General features: G+C 46.9%; 1 protein-coding gene across 1 annotated transcript in view; it reads right to left on the reverse strand.

Moving 5' to 3' along the window:
* The window catches only part of LOC126541611 (uncharacterized), a 113,404-nt gene extending 104,203 nt beyond the window's left edge, over positions 1 to 9,201 (reverse strand). Inside the window, exon 1 of the mRNA XM_055076782.2 lies at positions 8,919 to 9,201. Coding sequence (XP_054932757.1) covers positions 8,919 to 9,006 — 88 coding nt within the window. The 5' untranslated portion in view covers positions 9,007 to 9,201. The remainder of the gene's footprint in view (positions 1 to 8,918) is intronic.
* Between the last annotated feature and the right edge of the window lie 13,621 nt (positions 9,202 to 22,822).

Genomic DNA, 22,822 nt, shown 5'->3' on the forward strand with positions numbered 1-22,822 from the left:
GAAAGAGACACTCGATTACCGGCCTCGGTCGGTTAAACCCACCTGCAGCTACAACACATGACGCGGTGCTAACTATATAAAAACACGTGCACTTTCTCTTCCCATCCCCTACTACTCCCTTCCACTTTTCCTCTCCACGTAAAAATATTAAATCAACACCTTGGCTTCAAAGCGAGCCAGAAAGGGCAAAAAAAAAAAGACAGAAAGGTTAGCCAGAGGACATTTCCGGTTGGCTACTCTGTACCAGGGAAGGGGGAAAGGGATGCGAAAGGTGAGAGATAAAGAAGAAGAAAATACACACCGCACACACGTTCAATACAGAACTGTTTTTGGACACCGTGTCAACGTGCCACTAATACATTCTATAAACGAGAAGAGAGGGGGTTAACCGAGGGTCCCGACTTTTATTAGTCATATCATGAGAAGCCAACAAACACTGACACCAATGACAACATAGGGGAAATTACTTGTGTTTAATAAATGAAATAAAGAAAGGATAAATTAATGGAAATTAAAGTGGATGAAGAGAGAGAGAATGAAGAGGAAAGGCAGGGAGGTTAACCAGATATGAGTCTCCGGTTTGCTACCCTACACTGGGGATGGGGGATAGGGGTTGGAAAGATGATAGAGATGAAAACGAAAAAAAAAAATTAAAAAAAAAAGGAAATAAAAAAATAAAAAAGGGGAACGCGCACACATGGAGACACACACACAAAAGGCGTTCCAGTTAAAGTCGTTCACACAGGCCGGTAGATCGCAAGAAGCGCAAAAGCGCTTGCACGGCCTTCTTCTGTGAAGGTAGGTCCTTTCGATGTTGTAGAATTCTTTTTTCGGATAGCGGTTGGTCGTCCAGTTGGTCAAGTTCGTGGCTAAGGCATGCCCTCTGTGGACTGTACTGCGGGCAGGCGCACAAAATATGGCCAATTGCTTCTTCATGGCCGCAGTGGTCACAGGTTGGTGTGTCGGTCATACCTATGCGGAAGGCATAGGCTTTAGTAAAGGCAACGCTTAACCAAAGTCGATATAACAGCGTGGCGTCTCTACGGCGAAGCTGTGATGGCGCTCGAAGACTTAATGTTGGATCAAGTGAGTACAGTCGCGTATTCCTTAAATGTGGCTCATTCCATTGCGACGCGGTGCACTGCCGAGCAAGTAGGCGGAGCTTCCGTGCCGCGTCAGTTCTAGAAACAGGAATTGGGACGTGACGCTCCTCCGTATGGGCTGAGCGGGCAGCGTAATCCGCCCGTTCATTGCCGATAATCCCGCAGTGACTTGGAAGCCACTGGAAGGTTATTTCATGGCCTGCATCACTTATATGGTGTAACGTCTCGGTAATATGGAATATTAGCTGTTCGTGCGGTCCGCGTCGTAAAGGTGACAGTAGAGACTGCAGTGCCGCCTTCGAATCGCAGAATATTGTCCATTTGTGTGGCGGTTCATCACCAATGTGAAGAAGTGCAGTAAAGAGCGCTGCGAGCTCTGCTGCCGTCGATGTTGTCGCGTGGGTCGTCTTAAATTTAATTGTTGTAGATTTCGCTGGTATGACGACTGCCGCCGCGGAGCTGCTTGGAAGGACTGATCCATCAGTGTAAATATGCGTAGAGTCACGGTAGTTCTCGTACAAATATAGTAGCGTGAGCTGTCTAAGGGCTGGTGATGACAGATCAGCTTTTTTCGAGATACCAGGTATTGCGAGGTTGATTTTTGGCTGAGCGAGGCACCATGGAGGGATCGAAGGTCTCGCAGCCGGAGTGAAACAAGCTGGCAATGATTCATCATATGCAGTTATCGTTTGGCTGAAAGATGTCTGTGGCCTGTCCGCTGGTAGAGAGGCTAAATGGTGACGAGGAGTCCTGGCTAGATGCCTTATATGGGTCCTGAGTACTTCAATTTCAATGTGGGTCTTGACAAGGTGGTCTCTAGCGATTGCTATCGTTGCCACTGTTGAAGCACTCTGAGGCAGGCCTAGACAGATCCGGAGCACTTGACCCTGAAGACTTTGTATTGTGCGTAGATTCGTTTTGCCTGTGTTGTTTATTGCTGGCAAGCTGTATCGCAGAAATCCTAGAAAAAGCAGCCTGTACAGTTGTAACATGGCACTAGGCGACATTCCCCAGGTCTTGCCAGCGAAAAACTTGAACAGGTGGCAGATGCCTGTCAACCGTTTTTTCACGTATGATATGTGTGGGCTCCGTGACAAGTCCCTGTCGATTATGACACCTAGAAACTTGTACGATCGGACCCGTCGTATTATTTGGCCATTCATCGTTACACTGTAGTTTGCCATGGGTTTGCGCGTAAATGGCACTAGTGCGCATTTCTCGGAGGAAACTTCCAGGCCTCGATTACGGAGGTAGATAGCAGTTTGTGTGGCGGCTCTCTGAATTCTCGCTCGCAACTGTAGGCGTGTTACTGCAGATGTCCATATGCAGATGTCATCCGCGTACATTGATAGCCTGACTGTGGTTGGCACGTGCTCAAGGAGAGCAATTAGTGTTAGATTAAATAACACGGGGCTAAGTACACCGCCCTGGGGGACGCCGCGGTAGCTATAATGTAGAGAAGTATGGCCTTTCTCGGTGCTTATACAAAGAAGGATCGCATGGATAGATAGCTCCGTATCCATTGAAACATCCGACCACCCACTCCTACCTCTGCGAGAGCAGAGAGGATGGCTTCATGCGTAACGTTGTCATACGCCCCTTTAACGTCGAGGAATAAGGATGCGCAGAGACGCTTACGGCATTTCTCATGTTGAATGTAGGTCACCAGGTCGACGACGTTATCGATCGATGATCGACCGCGTCGGAAGCCCGCCATGGCATCTGGGTAGGTGTTGTGGTACTCCAAGTACCACTCCAGGCGTCCTAGGACCATCCTCTCCATCACTTTTCCCACACAGCTCGCCAAAGCGATCGGGCGATATGATGAGAGCTCCAACGGCGACTTGCCAGGCTTCAGCAGTGGAACAAGGCAACTTGTCTTCTAGGTTGTTGGTAGCGTGCCATTTCTCCAAGATTCATTATACACCTCAAGAAGAACTCCTCTCGCTCGCTCCCCCAGGTGACACAGAGCTCGGTAGGAAATTCCGTCAGGTCCTGGCGCTGATGTGCGGCTACACAAAGCTAATGCTGCCTTAAGTTCGTGGATCGAGAATGGTAGATCCAACCGGTGATCACGTGGTGGCGGACAGCTGCTCGAAGGCGATGGAATGTTGGTAGCTGTGAGTTGGCCGGATAATCTGGCGCAGAAATCCTCTGCCACGTCAATCTCCGATCTCTTTTGAGAGAGGGCAAGCGCCTTGAATGGGAATCGCTGTACGGGAAGTGTCCGCAGTCCGCGCACCGTTCTCCATAGTTGAGATAAAGGCTTGCGTGGATCTAGCGACTCACAGAAGGCAGCCCAACGTTGCGATTCGAGCTTGGCTAACCAGCGCTGTATCTTCTTTTGCGTGCGCCTGGCGGTCCGTAGATCGTCCATTGTTTTCGTACGTCGGTATCTTCGTTCAGCACGTCGTCGGATTGCTCGAAGTCGTTCTAGTTCCACATCGAAATCATTAAGTTTCGAGGAGCATGTTAGAGTACGCATAGTGTCTTGCACCACGCTCTTGATTGCCTCTTCCAAGTCGAAAGATGGATTGGCGTCGCAGTGTTCTTCCATAATAGACTGAAATTTAGGCCAGTCCACTCTTTGGATCGTATCCCGTATTTTGGAAGCGGTCAATCCTCTGATCTTGATGTACGTGGGGATATGGTCACTTCCGTGCGTCTCTATGTCCGCAAACTACCCTGCACGTCTGACTAGGCTTCGTGAGACGAAAGCCAAGTCAAGACAGCTGCTGTACGTGGAGCCACGTAAGAACGTAGGACTTCCATCATTCAGCAGCCAAAGTTCATTACTGGAGGCGAAAGAAACCAGTGCTCTGCCTCTTGCGTTGATGATCGGACTTCCCCAGAGTGTATGATGGACGTTGAAATCGCCAATGATGACCCAGGGATTGGAAGTTGAGGAAAGGATGTCTCGTAGTCTTTTGTAATCAAATCGAAAGTGGATGAAAAAACAACTTGCCGCAGGTGGGATCGTAGAATCACTCCTCCAAGCAAAAATGGAGAACAACTAGGTCCACATCCGAACGGCTGACACTCCTGGCTGCCATGTGGAAATATTGGTGGATCACTTAACAAAATTTAGCTGGCTAAGAAGATATATTTTCCTGTAGCCCATAACGGCGCCATGAATGCCAAGATTCCGATGCAGCCAAAGTAGTGAAGTCATTACGTTTCTTGCAGCCCCGGCTGTATGTTTAAGCATCGCTCTAGCCGCCGACATTCTAAAACGAATCGGGATAGATAAGCGCTGAGAGCACGCGTTCCACGGTGGCTATGTAAACCTCCTCCGTAGAATGCCCACGTAGGCTTCAGATCCGGCCTCTGCTAGAGAGAAATGCCGAGACTGCTTATAAATCTTCCGTGGCCGTTTTCTCGGGCTTCTTGAAAGGGAGATCAATGAAGGGTCTGTACTATGTGCCGCATCAGATAATCCTCGACGGAATTCGGGAATACACCGTATGGAAACCTTAAGCAGATTATCGTGTGGGCTTCGGCTAATTAGCGCATCCATCGATGTGCATTGTGTCGACGCCGATCCTTGTGACTTATTGTGTTCGGTCGATTCAATTGGTTTGGTGAAAACGGAAGAACTGGCAGCAGTACGTGTCTGTCCGGCCTTTCTTCAACAATAAATTTCTGATCATTCACTGTCCTGTGTTGTAAAATGCAACCTCTCTATACGTTTCTCTATTTCTTAGCGAATTCGAAACGCACAGGGAGAATATGCCACGTCACAGGCTATTGGAACGTACTACAGTTGTGCTCTGACCTCTGTGGCCCTCCGTTGCACGAACTGAACTGTTGCGTCCTGTCACAAGTCCTATTCCTTCCTTGAAAAACACAGAAGTCTCGCAAATTCACTCGAGATGCGTTAAATGTCTATTGGTACGAACGTGCATCGTAAAGCAGATGATGCGAAGAATTTGTTGTTAAATACATCAAAGAAACGTTTAGAGCTGCACACTTACCGTCTTCTTGAGGTCAATTGGCGAGCTCCTTTGCGTCTGCACGTCAATCCTCAACTCCGAGCAATTGCGGACCAAAAGTAACAGCATTGGAATCGTGGAGGAAGTAGAGATTCGAATAGAATCGCCGCATTATCCCGGGCCCAGATTAGCCCTGGGAGTGTCAGTCAGCAGCACTCACGGCCAAGGCGGCGGACGTAAAACGTTCTTTCACGGGTAAAATGTAGGGAAGCTCAAGTACGCTCGAGACCGGCCGCTGTCCTTTTAACCTCAGGTGTCAAGAGCTAGTACGTGAGCCTATGCTGTCGACAAAATCCATGGACCCCATATCCGATAATATCGTGACAATATCATACGAACACATATTTTTATACGCATGGGACCCCCATATCTGCTACCTGCGTTTTGTTACATATACTGGGTGTTTCTGCGAAGACTGCGAAGAAAAGTTATTAATTTGAAAAACATTTAATTTAATCAATAATTTATTCTTTGATTATAGCGAAATTCTAGTACTTGGGCTGAAAGAGGAGGACATTATTTGCACAGGAATTCGAAATGCATAACTGATATTCACAAACTAAGTTTTATCGAATTACCTTGCGGCACATGTTGGAATTACAAATTCACAAATTGTAGCCGGTGAGACTTCAAGGCACATCCACATGGAAATAATTTGTGGGTGAGAATATATATTTTCGACAAATGCGTCATCATACTTGCGGCAAAAATGCATTGTCGTTCCACTTACATCATTATAAAATCACCGTTTTATGCATTGACGCACGAAATTAATTATGGACCGCCAGTGTATTTCTTCCGAAAGTTGGGGAATTCTTACATAGAAACCGGTGTCATCCTAAGAGTTCGTTCGAAGTGGATCCACCTCCTGATCCCCCTCCCCCGGCAACAATTTGCGAAATGCAATACGTACCGTAAGGTAATTAGTTAAACGTTCATTTTAGTAATTAGCCAAATGTGTATTTCGATTTATCGTGTAATTTTGTTAAAAGCCTATTTAGTGCATTTTAGTAATTAGTCAATTATGGATCTCGATTTCTCGAGCAAGCATTCTCTGCTTCTTTGAGTAGTCCAGCTGAAGGACTAGAAATGTGCTATCTACCACGAGTGATGTTTCAAATTGTTGACAGCGTTAGGGTTCGCAAGGACACCCAGTGCGTGCATATTCGACCAGCATGCTTATATGCATTGGCGCCAGCGCACGCGCGTCCGCGTGCTTCTGGAGCATAAAACACAGATGAGCAACAGCTGCCGTGCTGCTATTTGTGACCACAATGTTCCGGCGTTGCGTTCGTGTTGCGCGCGCAGCCTGGGAAAAGGCAAGCCCTGCCTTCCGGGCACCTGTCTGCCTTCGCTGTTGCCCGAATTCGAGTGCGAAGCTTGCTTCCGTGCCTGGGAGCGATTTGTCGAAGATCGCAGCCCTTAATAAACCTGGGGGAAGGCAGCCAAGCTTCGGAGAACAAAGAACAGAATATCTCACGAAGCATGAATATAGAGGGCGTGATTGAAGACAGTGGGAATATATTTTTTGTAGTAACTTACAAACATTTTTACAGCGGAGCTGTATATTCTTAGGGTGGCATAGAATTTCCGTGTCCGCACACAAAAACTGTCATCATCAATGGCTCATACCCCCGTAAGCAAGCAAAAAATGCAATGGTTCATAGCCCCGTAAGGCAGAAGCTACAAGCACTCAGCAAAGTGAAGCGAACAGTGCTTACATTCTTTCTAATCACGCATACAACATACAGAACGGCATGTCGAAAACTGTTATCATCAATGACTCACACCCCTGTACACAACGAATAATACCCCTGTAAGCAAGCAAAGAATTCAATGGCGCATTGCCCAGTAAGGTTCATGGCTACTCACTTTGCGTGGGTTAGTTGCAATGACACTGCGTACCCCTGCGGTCGTTGTCGGTGATTTCAATGTGGATGTGCCGGGACAGAAAAGTGAGTGTTTTACGCGTTTCGTGTTGCAGACATATCGCTTGCGATCCCACACCGATCCGGCCCAACCGACCACCCAACGGCGTACGTGCATCGATTGGACATTATCAAATAATGCGTTTGCAGTTGCGAATGTGCCGATCAGTGTATATTATAGCGACCACAAAGCCATTGTGACCGTCCCTAATAAGTGGCAGTGAATGATGCAATAAAGTCTTTACCACAAGTTTTCTCGCCATTATGTTTTCTTGCATGGTCATCCACCTTCGCAGGGCGGAGTGGCCTTGAGTTTTTATTCACTTTTGCTAAAGTCAACTTTATTTTGCACAACAAAAAATGCCGTCGCCAAAATTCTGCGTGCGTTGCAGCCTCTCCACAAGTTTCCACGAACAGTCTTCACGAGACGCACAGTGACGTCACCGCTGCCGCCATGACGTTTCACATCTAGCATTATGAAACATTTATTAGCCATCGAAGATGACTGTCTATAAGTTAGCGAATAGCCAGGCCTGTTTTCGAAGGGTGTTCATCACAACCGTTCGCGCAACCGCCAAACAAAGTAATTCGAAGTGACACTGCACCAGCACGAAGGGTACGTATTTTAAAACTGAATGCTCCATCTCCGCTTTCTCCGCGGTCTGGAACCTTATCTCCTTGCATATCTACACATAAAGTTCTCAGATGAATGATTTCTTACCCTCAAGGGATTGTAGGGAACGTAAGAGCTCACGAGCTCTCCCGAGCGGAACGTTTGGCCGCTGATATTTGCAGTACAAAATCAGCGACTAGCCGAAAAATCAGCGTAACCAGAAAGCATCCCAGAAGAGGCAATAGCGTTTCCTTCCTCGTCCTACTGATTTAACAGCTATAGCGCTAATGCCACAGCAATTCGCAGAGCACAGGTATATTCTGTGGCCTCTTTCCTGTGCATTGTACGGCGAATACCGAATCATGCGGGGAATCCCCGCTGCCATTTACTACTAGTGCTACACCGATATGTTTAAGCAACTATGGGCGTTCTCCCGTGAACATTCAAACATATATACTGCAGTAAACATCTTCCCTCTCAACCTACTCCCAACTGCAATCTTGGAACAAATAGATTGATCCTAAACAGATGCAACAAACATTGTGGCGCCGTTCAGACGAGCATAAACAACTATACACCACAAAGTGGACACTGTCCGTACAGCAAACAAAGGTTTGTTCTGCTGATTCTGGAAAGATAGAAACGTATTTTTTCTTTTTTACTTTGATGAAGTTACAGTAACGTCGTTACTACCACGCCTGATTGAGCGCATGTTTCTCGGCAATGTTGATCGGCTAGAGCTGGCTCGCTATGGCACAAAGTTTGTAGGGACGCTCGACCCTATCGCGACCCCTCATGTTCGTTTTCTCAGCTGAATGCCAGGAAACACGAGAGTCGCGCGCGGGGAAGCAAACCGCAAACGACGCAACAAACGTCCCTACAAATTGTTCTACTTGCGACGAAGACAGAAGAAAATGTAATGTAATGCAAGCGCCGTTACATATTTCAACCAATGGAATAACAACCCCCAAGCAATTCCATGTGTACGCGAATTTGCAGGGAAACTCACGTGATAGTATAGTTCTTTACGCTCGAAATACTGTTAGCCGGCTGCGTCGTCTCCTCTCCTGTCTGTATATTCTGCAAGCTTCAGTTATAAAATTGCTTGACCCCAAAGCACCTCGAAACCTCACATGCGTATCTTTGTTCTTCCGTTCTTTCATTTTTTGTTTGTTTGTTTGTTTCAGTCATCTCAAGATCTTGTTTACGAGTGCAAGCCGGTTTGCGAACTCTTGCACGAGCGCGCCCTCAGCCACCTGTCAGAAGCGCGTGATATACTCACGGGTCTCCACGAAGCGCTGATGTTGGTGGCGATGGTGGGATCGATGATGCCGGTGGCTCGCTCGAGGTCGGTCGACAACGCGCATCATCGGTGGAGCGGAAAACAGCACGTGCGCTTCTTCGCACACTCGGCGTATACGCAAACACTTCGCCGTCGACGGTGAAAAACGAGACAGTCACGCACGCTCCCCTGCGCCGCCAAACTTCGGCGAGGACTCGCGCGACGACGAAAAAGAACTCCGCATTTCACAGGGCCCGAAACGACGCGTCCTTTCCCGTTGCACGCGCTCACCGCCCGTTGTCGTCGACACGCACGCGGTCTTCTTCGACTGCAATGTGGTTGCGCAAACTCGTGCCTCCCTCCCGTCGTATTTCTTTACGGCGCTGGCTCTCGCCGGTCACTCTCTGCCGTGCCTCTCCGCTCTGACTCTCCACGGCGCATCCCGTTTCCCGATTCGTCAGAAGGGATTGCGCAACCCTCTCCCGCCCATGCGCGTTGTCTTATACTCTCCGAGCAACGACTGAGGAAAAGGACGGCAAGGGTGTGCGCACACAACTGGTCGCTTTATATATATAGAGCGCCGATTCACGAGTCGGCATTGGTCAAACAGCATGGTGACGTCTCTTGTGATGGAATAGAATTATTAGGAAACTTAGGAGCGTCAGGGCAAAACTGAAGGATGTCATATTATAATATGGAGCACGATTATTGTCATGTCTTCAGAATGAATGTATATCCCGACCTAACTTTAGACAGATAGAGAGGGGATTGATAAGGAAAAGACGAGGGTGGTTGCCGAGCCCGTTTGACCATTACAGAATTTCCATAACGCTCGAACGTTTCCTTGCCATTTGTCAAAAAAACATCGTGACATAATTCGGCGGAGGTAACAGAGACGTTATGACATTTCGGGAGCTAGAGGTCGAAACATTAGGCTAAGGTGAGACTCTGGACAACCATGGTACCTTCAGAAGAGGTGCTACGATCCGGTCCAAGCAAATGGTCGCAGTATGCACGTGACTGCTGCAGCCGTCCCCAGTAAAACATCACTCTGCACGATGACCAATAGTTACATGAGTTCCGACCCTCGTTGCTGAACTTCGCGCAAGGTGCTCATAATGACTGAAGCCTGAGCATTTACCCAGCGCACCGGAAACGTAAAATATTGTCGGTACATATTGCAACAGGGAGCGAGACAGACAAATAGCTGAATATTTCCAGATTTCCTTGCGACGTCCGAGGAAACAAGTAAGATTGTGAGCATCGAAGGTGAAAAACGGAAGAAAATGAAAGAAAGCGAAGTTGGATTAAGCTATGTGTCATCGCACGCAAGATTTCTGCTATCGGATGAGATACGCTAAGGGGCATGCCATCTTAATTAAATTACGACGTGAACATTTATACGGGCGAAAACAGCTGCTTGGCGTACGTGTCACCTTTGCGTTCCTCAAAGAGCAAAGTAATTTAGGCAGTGTATAGAATGCCTACAGGCTTTGCCTAGTTATAGACTTGTCCGTTTCCCTACAGAAAGTATACAGACAGTTTACTATAAATAAAAAAATATCACAGTTTTGCCATAAGGGCGAAGCAATGAATGCGATACTAACATGTTAGAATATTACACGAAGAGTAAGACTCTTAGCTGTAGTGGCAGTCGAATTCAAGTAAACGTAAGCTAAGTAAAAGCGAGCTGTTGTGCCATCGGACAGTTTCATTTATGTTTACTAATTAAAGCCAACGTCTTTCTTAGCGACTTTATCGCCACTTTTCCGTATCGGCTATGTTTCAAACCTCTTTCCTGGACCAATCCCGGAGGTAGTGCACAGCCGCGCCAATAAAATTAAATGATTTTCAGGTTTGAGCACTGTTATGGTTTCGCACTTTTAATATTTAAGCGTGAGAAGATTTAAGATAAAAGGCATGCGCTGTCGGTGTTTTGTCTCGTGACGTTTGTTTCTTGGCTGCCATTCTCAAAATTCTGAGAAATAATTTTCGTAAGAATGTAAGACCTGGTGTGAGCAACTTCAGTGATAGAATGGTGTGTCAATCTAAACCGCATATACCGTATGTCATATAGCATGGCATGGCATATAGCATACATATGCCTAAAGTAGAGAACTGCGCGGCGGCGACGACGGCGGTAAAAATTCGTTTGGAGTGTCCATATAATAACTACCGCAATAAAGATGGCTAGGAAGTTTATTACTTTTTGTTTATTGTGGTAGTGTTTGAGTAAGGGCGCCAACTATCGCTATACTGCTGTTACAACACGTTCACCGCGGACTTATCCAAAAACTTTTCGATCTATACGTTACCTACCTCATCCGAAGGTAAGCTTCGCCTCACTACTTTTGCGCATTGAAGTGAAACCTGTGAACGACCCTTGCTCGATCGGCGGAAATGGAGCACGACCGGCTGTCGCACAAACGTATAAATGCGCTGCCTATAGCATGGGGTTTATTTCCTTCGCCCACGTTTTCGTTCCCTTCGCTGCACATGTCCTTTCCAAGAATATTGTAATAGAGGTGTCCCAGTTAGCGAAGGCCAGGGAAGTTATGTCGTCTGGAACAGTGTCTGTTTGAGCCGCGGTTTCCATCGCCTGCTGACAGAAGACAGGCCTTGCACTTTCGAGCTGCAGGGAATTTGTAAGGGGCACATGTTAATCGCGAGTTAATCGCCGCGTAAACGGCGAACTCAAGAAATATAAAACAGAAATCAAGAAATATAAAACAGGAAGGAAACAACTGTGAAGTGCTCGCCGTATACCGTACCCGTAAGTTTATCTATGGTCGGCATTGCCTCCTCTGATTCTGAGCTATATTTTCTTAACATTTTCGTCACTAAAACTATAATTGTATTTTTATAAAGATTCGCGTGCATTTACAATGCTTCTCATTTGATTTCGCGTGAGCATCGTTATAACGACACGCGCTACAAACCCGCTGGCATCGGTGAAGAGGCGTCCTCGTCTGGCTTGAGGCTACTAAACGCGCCCATCTCCCCCATCCTGCCTTTTCAAGTGTATGTCAGTGGTAGATCCACCTTTCGTGTCACAAGAACTGTCCACGAAAATGACCGAAATTGAGCTTGCGGTTCCATAGTTGAGGTGCCGAAAGAGATGTGGAGAAGGGGGTTTTACGAACGGCCTGCGGGGGCTGGCGAACTAGATGAGAAGCGACCATCGAAACCTGCCCGGCTCGCTGCGATGACTCGCTTTGGGAAAACAACAATGCGCCGAGTCAACAGCCCATCGGCGCCACCATGTCTGCTGCGACGACTCGCTTTGTAAGGACCACGATGCGCCGCGTCCCGAAGTGAGCGGCGCCGGGATGTCTGGACGCAGTCGGCGGACTAAGTATTGTTAGTGGATTCGCCGTCCCCGTCATGGTCTGCTTGGAGCGGGGGAACTCCTGGAAGAAGGTGTTTTGCAGCGCCGTCTCACGGGTCTTAGAAGTCGTCAGTCAATGGACAGACGCGGCGGCCACTGGCTGCAGGGTCAACTCTGGGATAAAGAGGCGCCTGCTCGGGTCAAGACCTATGTCTTCGAGAACCCTCTCACCTCGGTGTGGTCCGTGAAACCTGTGCGGAAGTGAGTGTTTAAACCCTCCCCTTCAAAGGCGGGTCGGCTACGATGACTTTGGACGCTCCGAATTGGTCGACGGTTGAACGGCCGTTTTCCCTCACCTAGGGATCTAGGGAAGACAAAGTGCTTATAAGCAGCCGTGGCGCGGCTGCTGGGTGTGCATTCCCTTTCAGTCATGCTATACTGATGAAGTGTAACGTTCTCATGTAGATAGTATAAATAAATCCAATATTCCTCGATCTCGATGAGAACAAGTCTCTCCCGTCAACAACGTCCTCAGCGTGGATGAGTTGGACGACGGCATGGGCCAGCTACCTTCTATTTCATGCCCGACCCCAACCATTACAGGGGTAACTCCTCTAATATACTCCTCCTTCTACTCCTCCTTCAAGACTTCGGAACGATTGCATGCCAGCGCACATACTCGGCGCGGCAATACAGTCGTAAGCAAGTGGCCGCTCCCCAACCCCTTTGTCCATTACAGTCGCCACATACCTCCGATGTAGCCTCCCACGCATCCGTGCATCCGCGCATCGATGTGAATTCGTGAATTCGGGTCGAATTAGAAGGGCAGTCTACGGAGCACATAGTGCGTAGTTTAATACTCCCCGGCGTTCCCTGGCCATTATATTATTATTTTTTTCGTGTATTTGCCTTATACGCTATTCTTCCCGTCTTTCTTTCCCCCCCCCCCCCCCCCTTACACTTCACCCAGTGTAGGGTAACAAACCAGCAGCTTCTCAGCATCGCCATTTGTTGGGCGTGTTGGTGAACTGACTTGGAAAGCATATTTAGCGCCAGCAAAAAAGGACGGAAGGGAGGCGACACCCCAATGGGCTACAGGAAATGCACCTATTTAACCCATGCAATGCAGCGCATTGTGGTGTCGTCTCCCTTCCGTCCTTGTTTGCTGGCGCTAAATATGCCACCCTCTCCCCCCATGCTACCACACACACACACTTTCGATAGCGAGCACTGCCAGTGCCTCCTGCACGACTCTGGCACGTCGGCTGCACCCTGCAAAGCCCAACAAAACACTAGCTGAGGACAAGTTGTCTTTCAGAATAGCGAACACTTAAGTATGCTTTGTTACTGCGTATTCATTTCTTAGGCAGCGAGGGTTGTCTTTCGGGCTTCGCCGCCACGCGCTGTAGCAGATGACGCTCGGCTGTCCGCATGTTAAGGGCGCGGTTCTTTGTGGTGCGAGCCTCCTGCGTGACGCGCCTTGCACGCCTGTACTGCAGAGAAGGCTATCGCCCGGGAGTCCAAAAGAAGTTTCAAATTAAATTACGGGGTTTTAACGCGCCAAAACCACTTTCTGATTATGAGGCACGGCGTAGTGGAGGACTCCGGAAATTTCTACCACCTGGGGTTCTTTAACGTGCACCTAAATTTAAGTACACGGGTGTTTTCGCATTTCGCCCCCGTCGGAATGCGGCTGCCGTGGCCGGGATTCGATCCCGCTACCTCGTGCTCAGCAGCCTAAAGTATAAACCCCATGCAAGCGATCTTGCACGCGACAGCGACGAGCGACGCGATGGAGATGGCTGTCGCGTTCGCTCGTCGCCTACAAGTTGCGCCCCATGCGAGCGATGACTTCGAGCGACGTCTCCCCAGTGTTGCCGGTATGAGGGCAGCAATATAGGCGCCGAAACTAGCGTGACGCGTGCTTTATTAACTTAAGTTGATGTATTTTACTGTAAAAGGCAGCATAAGATATTTCTGAAAGTCTTGCAGTAGGTTCTTATCCTTGCACCTATAAAAATTCAATCGTTTGCTCGTTCCGTGCGACAATCGGAAGTACTGGAGTTATGTACATCCAGTTCCGGCTTTGCGCTATTGGCTAGTCGCTCATAGCACTTCCGGGCGACGAGCGACGAATTCTAGATTTGCAAAACCGAGCGATCGCGCGACAAGACCGAGCGATCTGTTCAAGCGACGGCCCGATCCGTCGCGCGAACCCGTCGCTCGTCGCTGTCGCGCACAAAATCGCGCTAATGGGGTTTAGCCTTAACACCATAGCCACTGAGCAACCACGGCGGGTTGAAACAAGTTTCACCTCCCGCAGCTTGCATTATCCCTGGTTTGTTGAGGCCGCCCATCCTAACCATCTTTAAATACACAAAATCAGATTCACGTTTTATAACTTAACGGTCTGTAATCAGTGTTTCCATTTAATCGATTTTCTTTCTTGTCTGTAACAGACAGGGTACTTCCTTGTCTTAATTTAGCGACAAAGATTTCTATTTACCGACCGCCAAATTTTTGGCGACTTGAATGAACAATTGGTAACATTTACGCGATATCGAAGTGGGGAAATTGCTTCAGAAATGGCCTTCTGTAACACAGCTCATTATTCAAAGTCTACATATAAGCGGCTGGAACTCCCTGCACGACGCATAGGCTACGTGGCCACAATAATCAACGGTTGCCTTCACAGTACAGTGGTAATCATAGCCTTTACATTCCGCTCACAAAATTGGTGTATTTTTAATTCTTTACAGAACCGATTTGAACGAGCTCAAAAGCTGCGAGCTCTACGACGTCACTAAAGGGCATTTGATTGCTAGCCGTTCTCAAGCGTAGCACTAAATGTTTTTACCAAAACCAATTGGAATACATTTTATGTTCATATTTAGAACACAGCAGGTGAATAAGACATATCAACTGTATATAACGGCGTGAATATCGGAGCGTCTGAGCTCGTTCTCGTGAATCTGAACAACTCGATCGCTTCTTTTCACGGCTTTCAGAGCTAATGAATACTTCACGGCGGCTTTCAGGTAGATCATGGGTGGAATATTAGTATTTGGCCTATATAAAGCATGGGTAATTTTATTTCATTTTGCATTTACCGTCTTCCCTCATCGCATCGGACATTTAATCTACTGCTGATAGCAACACGCGAACTGCATATTTTTTTTTTCAATTTTCTTGTGCCCACCTTCTTCTAGGGCACTTCTTCTACTTCGGCCCTGCAGAGTAGCACGTAGGCGAAAATACGGTGGCTAAGCACTCTGTATTTTCAATAAAGAGCTTTCTCTCTCTCTCTCTCTGTCGGGTAAATGTCATAGCCTTGCTAACAACCTGAGGCGAAAAAGTAGTTATCCTATCGCGAACGTCAATTACCAGAAAGAAAAAAAATGGATAATGTAGACTAAGTGCCTTTTCGTGCTATGAAAACTAGGTTATTTGTGTTATTTTGAATCCTGCTGTATTTGCAATCTTACAAATTGGAAGTAAACGCATAATTTAAGCTGTCATCATCCGTCATGTAAATATATCAGTAAGGTACCAACACGGTGGTTTAGAAAAGCCTATTCTACATCTACTCAGCTGATTGAAACCGTCCACGATTTCGCAGTAGCAATTAATAATGGTAACCAAGCTGACGCAATTTTCATAGATTTCAGCAAAGCGTTTCAGAATGTTAACTACAAAGAGTTACTTGATAAATTAAAATAAGTCATCAAAAATACACACTTGAAAACCTAGTTGTCAGCCTACCTAAGAAGCCGCCAGCAATTTGTTGTTTACAAACACCACTTTTCAGAAAGACTTTCAGTAGACACTGGCGTCCCACAGGGATCCGTGCTCGGGCCGCTTTTCTTTCTCACACTAATTAATGACATAGTAATTAATATTTCATTTCAAATTAAATTGTACGCTGATGACGGCGTTATTTCCTCGGAGATCAAAAGTGCTATGACCGACACCAGCTGAATCAGGACTTCCAGAAAATTATTGAACAGCGTCAATTTTTGCAAATGTAAATCAACTTTGAGACGACTGTCCATATAACTAAAACCTTTAGAATCCAGCTATTGTGCAAATAATCTGCTTCTTTCCGAAAGAACTTACTTTAAATACTCAGGACATTGTATCAATAACATCTTTCATTGGTCAAACGGACATTGACTCAGCGTTCAAGCTAGCCCAAACCAGAAACTGTTCTTTCTCCGAAAGCTATAAAATTATCAAGTCCTGCTGTTTGGTTGCTAGCATATAAAACTGTTGTCTTACCTCTAGTAGACCATAGTTCTATAATCTGGGACCCTTTTTACTAAAACAGGTATTGAGAAGAGAAAATTTAAAAAAAAGCCTGTCCGCTTTACATATAACAGTTTGAACGCTCTACAATGATAGCTCTTATGGACAAGACCACGAAGAAAGGAGTATTGCTCCGTGGTCAAAGCTAACTTACGTACCTTGTCTCAGACGAATTGCTGTTCCCGACTTAATTTTTGTTACCACGTAAAAATGGGCAGTACTACACTGATAGATCAAAAGTAATCGCTCTGTAGTCCCGATATGCCGCCAGACAAAGGCATAATTTAGCAGTAACCACCTTTCGCACATGCGTTAATTGCTCCAAGTACTCTTTTTCGAGTGCAGTTAACAAATGGAACCATCTAACTATCATCGTTAGACTGTTCATCGTTTCATGTTCATCGTTTCAGACCGTTCATCGTTTTCAAGTTTCATCGTTATGAGGCTTAAATTCTTCAACCAAGTGCTGACTCTTTTCTTTTATTCGATACTAGTGTCGTGAAATCGCGACCTTTTTTCTTTTGTATTCTGTGATTTGTAGCTGTAATTCCCACCTCAGAAACTATACGATGTTAGTAAAATGTGCCATATTTCAAGAGCTTGCGTTGTCGTATTGAGGCCAATAAATTTAAGATTTCTCATTTGCAGCATATTTAGTGCTTAGCTGATTTCAACAGATTGCAAATATATAGTCGACGACCGATTTTTCAGATCCGTACATTTTGGTTTCGCTCGATTATTCTGACCTACCGGCAGCAGCGCCACCAGTAAAATGGCAAGTGAAATTGTCACTGAAATATCTATCTGTGTGTGCGGTGTGTGTAGTGTGTATTATATATATATATAACAAGACGTTAACAAACGTTGTGAAGAAGACGTTAGAGAAGGTCTTAACGAAGATGACATAAGGCCAGGAGGTTCCGTAGCAGTAGACACATTAAATCCCACTGCAAGATACTTATTTCATTTCATCCTAACTTATTTTAAAAAGACTGATAACAGTTTTTTCACCACCCGATTTATGGCCGATCCCCCAGAGTAGGTTGCGCCATTTCACCAGGGAACAAGAACAAGGTTCTCAATAAAGGCAACAATAACAAGGAGATGGCTGACACCATAGCCTAATCCTACTGTGTATTGTTACAAATTGCCGCAGCCGCATACTTTCTGTGTAGACATTCAAGTCGAGATGTGGGCGGACTTCTTCATCAGAGCAAATCAAAGCTGTGCCATCCGAACCTTGGCTGCAACTCAAGATGAAGAGGAACAAGTGCTTTCGGTAGCAGCGAGCACCGACGGATTTGTCTGCTATATAAGCGCTGGGACGAAGCTCACTTCAGATGATTTAATTGCGAAAGCAAAAGTGAAGCTGAATATGAAACTTCATGATTATGAGAACTTTATTCTGGCTCGAATTCGAAACTGCGCGAAGCCTGCTACCATTGCTTCGACTGAAATTGGTGTCAACCTGATTACTAAGTTTCTTGGAGTTCAACAGGAACAGAACAGACAGCAATATGAATTAATGCGTTTGCTTGTAAACGTAACTGAAAGAAGAATAAACAGACCGAATCTCGAACACGTGAAGCCAGACATATTTGATGGAGAGTCCAGTAGTCCCGAGTACTGGCTAACATTTCATGAGTATGCGTGCGATGAAAACTACTGGCACAGCTATGAAGATAAAATGAAAAGCATGCGACTATTCTTACCACGAGTAGCGAAGAGTTGGTACGAATTGCGTATCAACTCGCACAGTAACTAGCCAGGGACAGAGTGAAAGAAGGCTTTCTCAGCTCTTTTGGCGAGAACAAGGTATTACTATGGGACAGAGCTATCGCATTGAAGTACAGAGCTGGACCTGCACTCAGCTATTTTTATGAGAAAACGAGGTTACTCCAAGCGGCTGACTCAGCCTTGCTTGAGACGTCCATGGTTCCGCTTATCATTTATGGTTTGAGTCCGGACCTTCAGAAGCAAATACAAGTGTCAGGGCCATGGTTGAAGTGTCATGGTTGAAGAATTTCTGCAGGGAACGCGAGACTTCTGCCTACAAGACTCAGGACCATGGCGGCAACGCATGATGCCTGGCGCAAGGTATCCAACTGCCGCACGAGCTGATGAAAGACGCCCGCTTGCAAGCTGGAAGTCTACCGCTACTCCTGTGTCCTTTCTGACTGCCCAAGGAGGCTCAAACCAATATGAAGAGTCATATGGTGACAAAAAACTAAATGAAGAGGGTGTCGGCTTCCGCCTGACGACACCAAGAGAAACTGTTTATTTGTAGCATGCAAGCCTCTGTACATATCTGTTTTTGTTGATGGAAAGGAAAGGAGCGCTTTAGTTGACAGCGGAGCAAGCATCACAACTATAAATACCAGTATCGTTGAGAGTGAGAAAGTGCAACCGGGACGGTCTGTAGAGGTACATGGATGTGACTGAAGGCGATATGTTCACGATAAATGTACATGTGCAACCATATCATGTCCCGGCAACAGTGTCGCTGTGCAGGCGCTAGCACTCGACGGAGTACCCATGAGTTACTCCTTTTACATGCAGCCGTCAGTGAACTTCGCCTTAACATCTATTGGACTGGAGAAGTAACAAAAAAAAAAAAGATAAGCGCCACAGTTACCACTCTTCTTCAGCTTCGTCTTCGAGGAGCCTTCGGAAGCCATCGTCAGGTGAAGATGTTAAGATGCTTTACCTGGAATTGCTATGTTTGAAGGGATATTCCAAGGCAACTACGAAGTTTGCAGTACCTTTTAGGTTAGGTGATACTACAGTGGTGAGAAAAAAAAGCCCTATAATATGTCGCGGGAGAAGATAATGTGGCTGAATAATGACCTTCAAAAGATGTTGGATGGCCAGATCATTCGTCCATCCACGTCTCCATACGCGTTGCCCATCACTATTGCACTTAAGGAATATGGAACCCTCCGATCGTGCACGAACCACAGGTAAATTAATAAGCAAACAGAGCCTTTTCCTTTTCCTACGCAACGAATAGACTCTATGCTACGCAATAGTGTATGCTGCTATCTCTGTAATATTGTAGAGTTTCAGTGTAGTTCAGTGATTCTGTTTGTGCGTCCTCTGGATTGGACAGCTCTTCCAATGGCGCCCAGTTAGCGAGCTCTCGGGCTACCGCATTAGCGTGTTCATTACCATGGAGAGAGGCATGTACAGGTGTCCAGACGACACGCACCCTGTGTAACGCCTTCACCTTCCTCCTGGAAGAGTGCGCTGACCAGCTCAGGCCCGCAAGAGCAGCGACGGCTGTTCCGGAGGGCACTCGGAGTATAGGGGGAGCCAATGGGGCCCTGAACTAAGGGCTCCACCCTACGAGGAATTCACCCCATCTCATTACAAATAAATGTTTTTTTCTCTCTCTCTCTCTTTCTCTCGGCTTTCCGGATCATTTTCGGTCCTTCATTAGAGATTATGCGACGAGGACAAAGTGCCTAACAGAAACGACCAAGCGAATGTGCCATTTAGGTGGACAGCAGAGTACGTGTGATTTCGTTGGTCAAACACTCGCGAGCATAATTTCGTCCGATCCGATTCTGACGCTTCCAGACTTCAATTTTCCCTTCGAGCTGAACACCGACACTTCTTATTACGGCACATGTGCAGTACTTTACCAGAAGCATACAGAAGCTCCATGGAGCCGTTTTTGGTAGAGGCCCTACCGTGTCTATCACAAGTCGTCTGAAAGGTTCTGTTATTAAGGGCACTACCTTTAGTGGAGCTTTCCATGTCTCTCTTGGTTTACCCGAGCGCTGGCAGGCGTCGCATGATCTTACAAAGGTTTCTACGTCTTTGAAACAGCCAGGCCAGTAGTATTCCATAAGCAATCTTTCCTTTGATTTGTTTATGCCTAGGTGGCCGGACCACCCATTTCCATGACAGAGACTCAAAAGGTCCTCCGTGTACTTAGTAGGTACGACTAACTGATCTAAAATCCTACCCTTCCGATCTCTGTAGTGCCGATACAACAATCCTCCTCTCTCTTGTATCGTCACGTTGTGCCTAGCAATGACTTCTTTAGCTGTGTGGTATAATTTAGCTAAGCTGTCATCATTCTATTGCTCCGCTGCCAGTGACTGTCCACACGTAAGAGCTGATCAAAGTTCTTTGAGGCCGGTGATAGTAATGACCCTGTCTCGCTTGCGAGTGCATCAGCGGGCTCTTCCTGCAGGGGTGAACTTTGACACCCTAGCGATACGCTCTCATTGAGCTGGTCAGCTGGCGGGCTTTCCTCGACCGTTTTTTCATCCCTCGAGCCTAGCTCGGATTCAGTTATTGAAGTTATCTCTTTTGCTGCTTCCACTGGAGCAGCTGGTGCATTTTCAGCCGCAAGCGACGCGATTTTACGAGCTTGGCCTTGCGTCAATGCCTGTACTATGCCCTCTCTCAGTTTAAGCCCTTTGTCACGCAGTAACCGATTCGAACGATTTGAAAAAATGTATTACTTTACCCTCCGGCGGCGAAAGCACCGACTCGGTGCAGTCGAAATACGACGGTACGGAAAAGGTTCACAGCACACACATGGTTAATCAGTGTCTGAGACACGATATGGCTTCAGGCAGACGACGTGCACGCTATCGGTGCGAGGTTGAGCGGATGAGGACGAAGACAACGGAGCGATTTCGTGCGTTACGTTGGTCGCTTGGCGGCATACTCGGTATGGGCCGGCGTACGGGAACATCAGCTTTTCAGGAACCCGGCACGGCGCGCTGGGGACCAGGGGAGGGCAAGGGACGCAGGGTTAAAATGGATAGTCCTATGATCGCTATTGTATCGAGATTGCTGGTAGATCTGCTAGTCGCTGAATCGATCGCGGGCAACTTGACGTGCATGATCAGCATACTCGAGCATACTCGGTAGGGGGCACACGTATGACGGCGCCAGCGTGCCCATGCGCAACGCAGGATTTCGGCCGAATAAGAGAAAGAAATGCGAATAACCAGCGGTCTCATGTCTTGACGTGTTATACGCGAATTTCACAAAAGGCAATGCAGTGTCCCAATGCTGGTGGTCGGCGGACACATACATTGCCAACATGTCGGTAATTGTTCGGTTCAGTCACTCCGTCAAGCCATTCGCGCGTGGATGGTAGGCCGTGGTATGTTTGTGTTGCGTCTAGCAGGACCGTATAATGTCCTCTATCACCTTCGAAGAAACTGTCCGCTCCGATCGGTTAAAGAGTTGCCGAAGTGCCCCATGCTGGAGAATGACGTCATGGAGCAAGAAGTCCGCAACGTCGGTCGCGCAGCTGGTCGGAAAAGCACGGTTGATCGCGAATCGCGTCGCATAGGCTGTAGCGACGGTGACCCATCTGTTTCCTGAGGAAACGGGTCAAGTAATAATACCCCTGTCACACGGGCACCCGCGAACTCCGTTGAGCATGAAATTCCCTAACGGAGATTGACGGCAATGGAGTTGCGGCCGTGCTATACGGCACAGTCCGAGCTTTCGACGGGCGCCGAATGAGATAGAAAGACGAGGCCGAAGCAATGAACCGGCTCATCGCGACAAGTTACCTCTTCGTCCACTTTCATTTCCCTTTCCTTCATTGTTTTCTACATTTAAATTTCAACTACAGCTAATTTCCCCGATACTTTCCTTGGCTTCATTGTCTGTTGGCTTTGTGTGGTCATGATTAACAAAATCGAGCCGCTCAGTTACCCTTCCTCTCTCGTATATACATAGCGAAGGTCTCGAATCTAACAGCCTTGGTGTCATTAGGTTGCATGCAAGGGTTTATTAGCCACGTACCGACTCACCTAAGATCACGTGTTACGTGACGACCACGGGCAAAAAGGGATATTCCACATCCGCCCACCATGGCTCTGAGTGGCGCTGGCTAACACTCCTAGAGCTAGATATATTACAACAAATACTCAAGTCAGTCGACGGATTGATAGCCGTCGGCATATCACAATTGGTAGTGCAATGCACGCTGTTATAGTTGGGGTCCGGGTTGTAGGGAGGACCTGGCTCTTCGTCAGGAAATAGGAGTACAGGATTTAATCACGATATTTGCATTAATTTATCGTTTCTTTATTTCATTTATTAAGGACAAGTAATTTCCCCTATGTTGTCCTTGGTGTCAGTGTTTGTTTGTTGGCTTCTTATGATATGACCACACACACACACACACACACACACATATATATATATATATATGTATATATATATATATATATATATATATATATATATATATATATATATATATATATATATATCAGAAGAAAAGGTAGGA

This window comes from Dermacentor andersoni, chromosome 2 (assembly GCF_023375885.2).
Source record: "Dermacentor andersoni chromosome 2, qqDerAnde1_hic_scaffold, whole genome shotgun sequence".
NCBI classification, from domain to species: Eukaryota; Metazoa; Arthropoda; class Arachnida; order Ixodida; family Ixodidae; genus Dermacentor; species Dermacentor andersoni.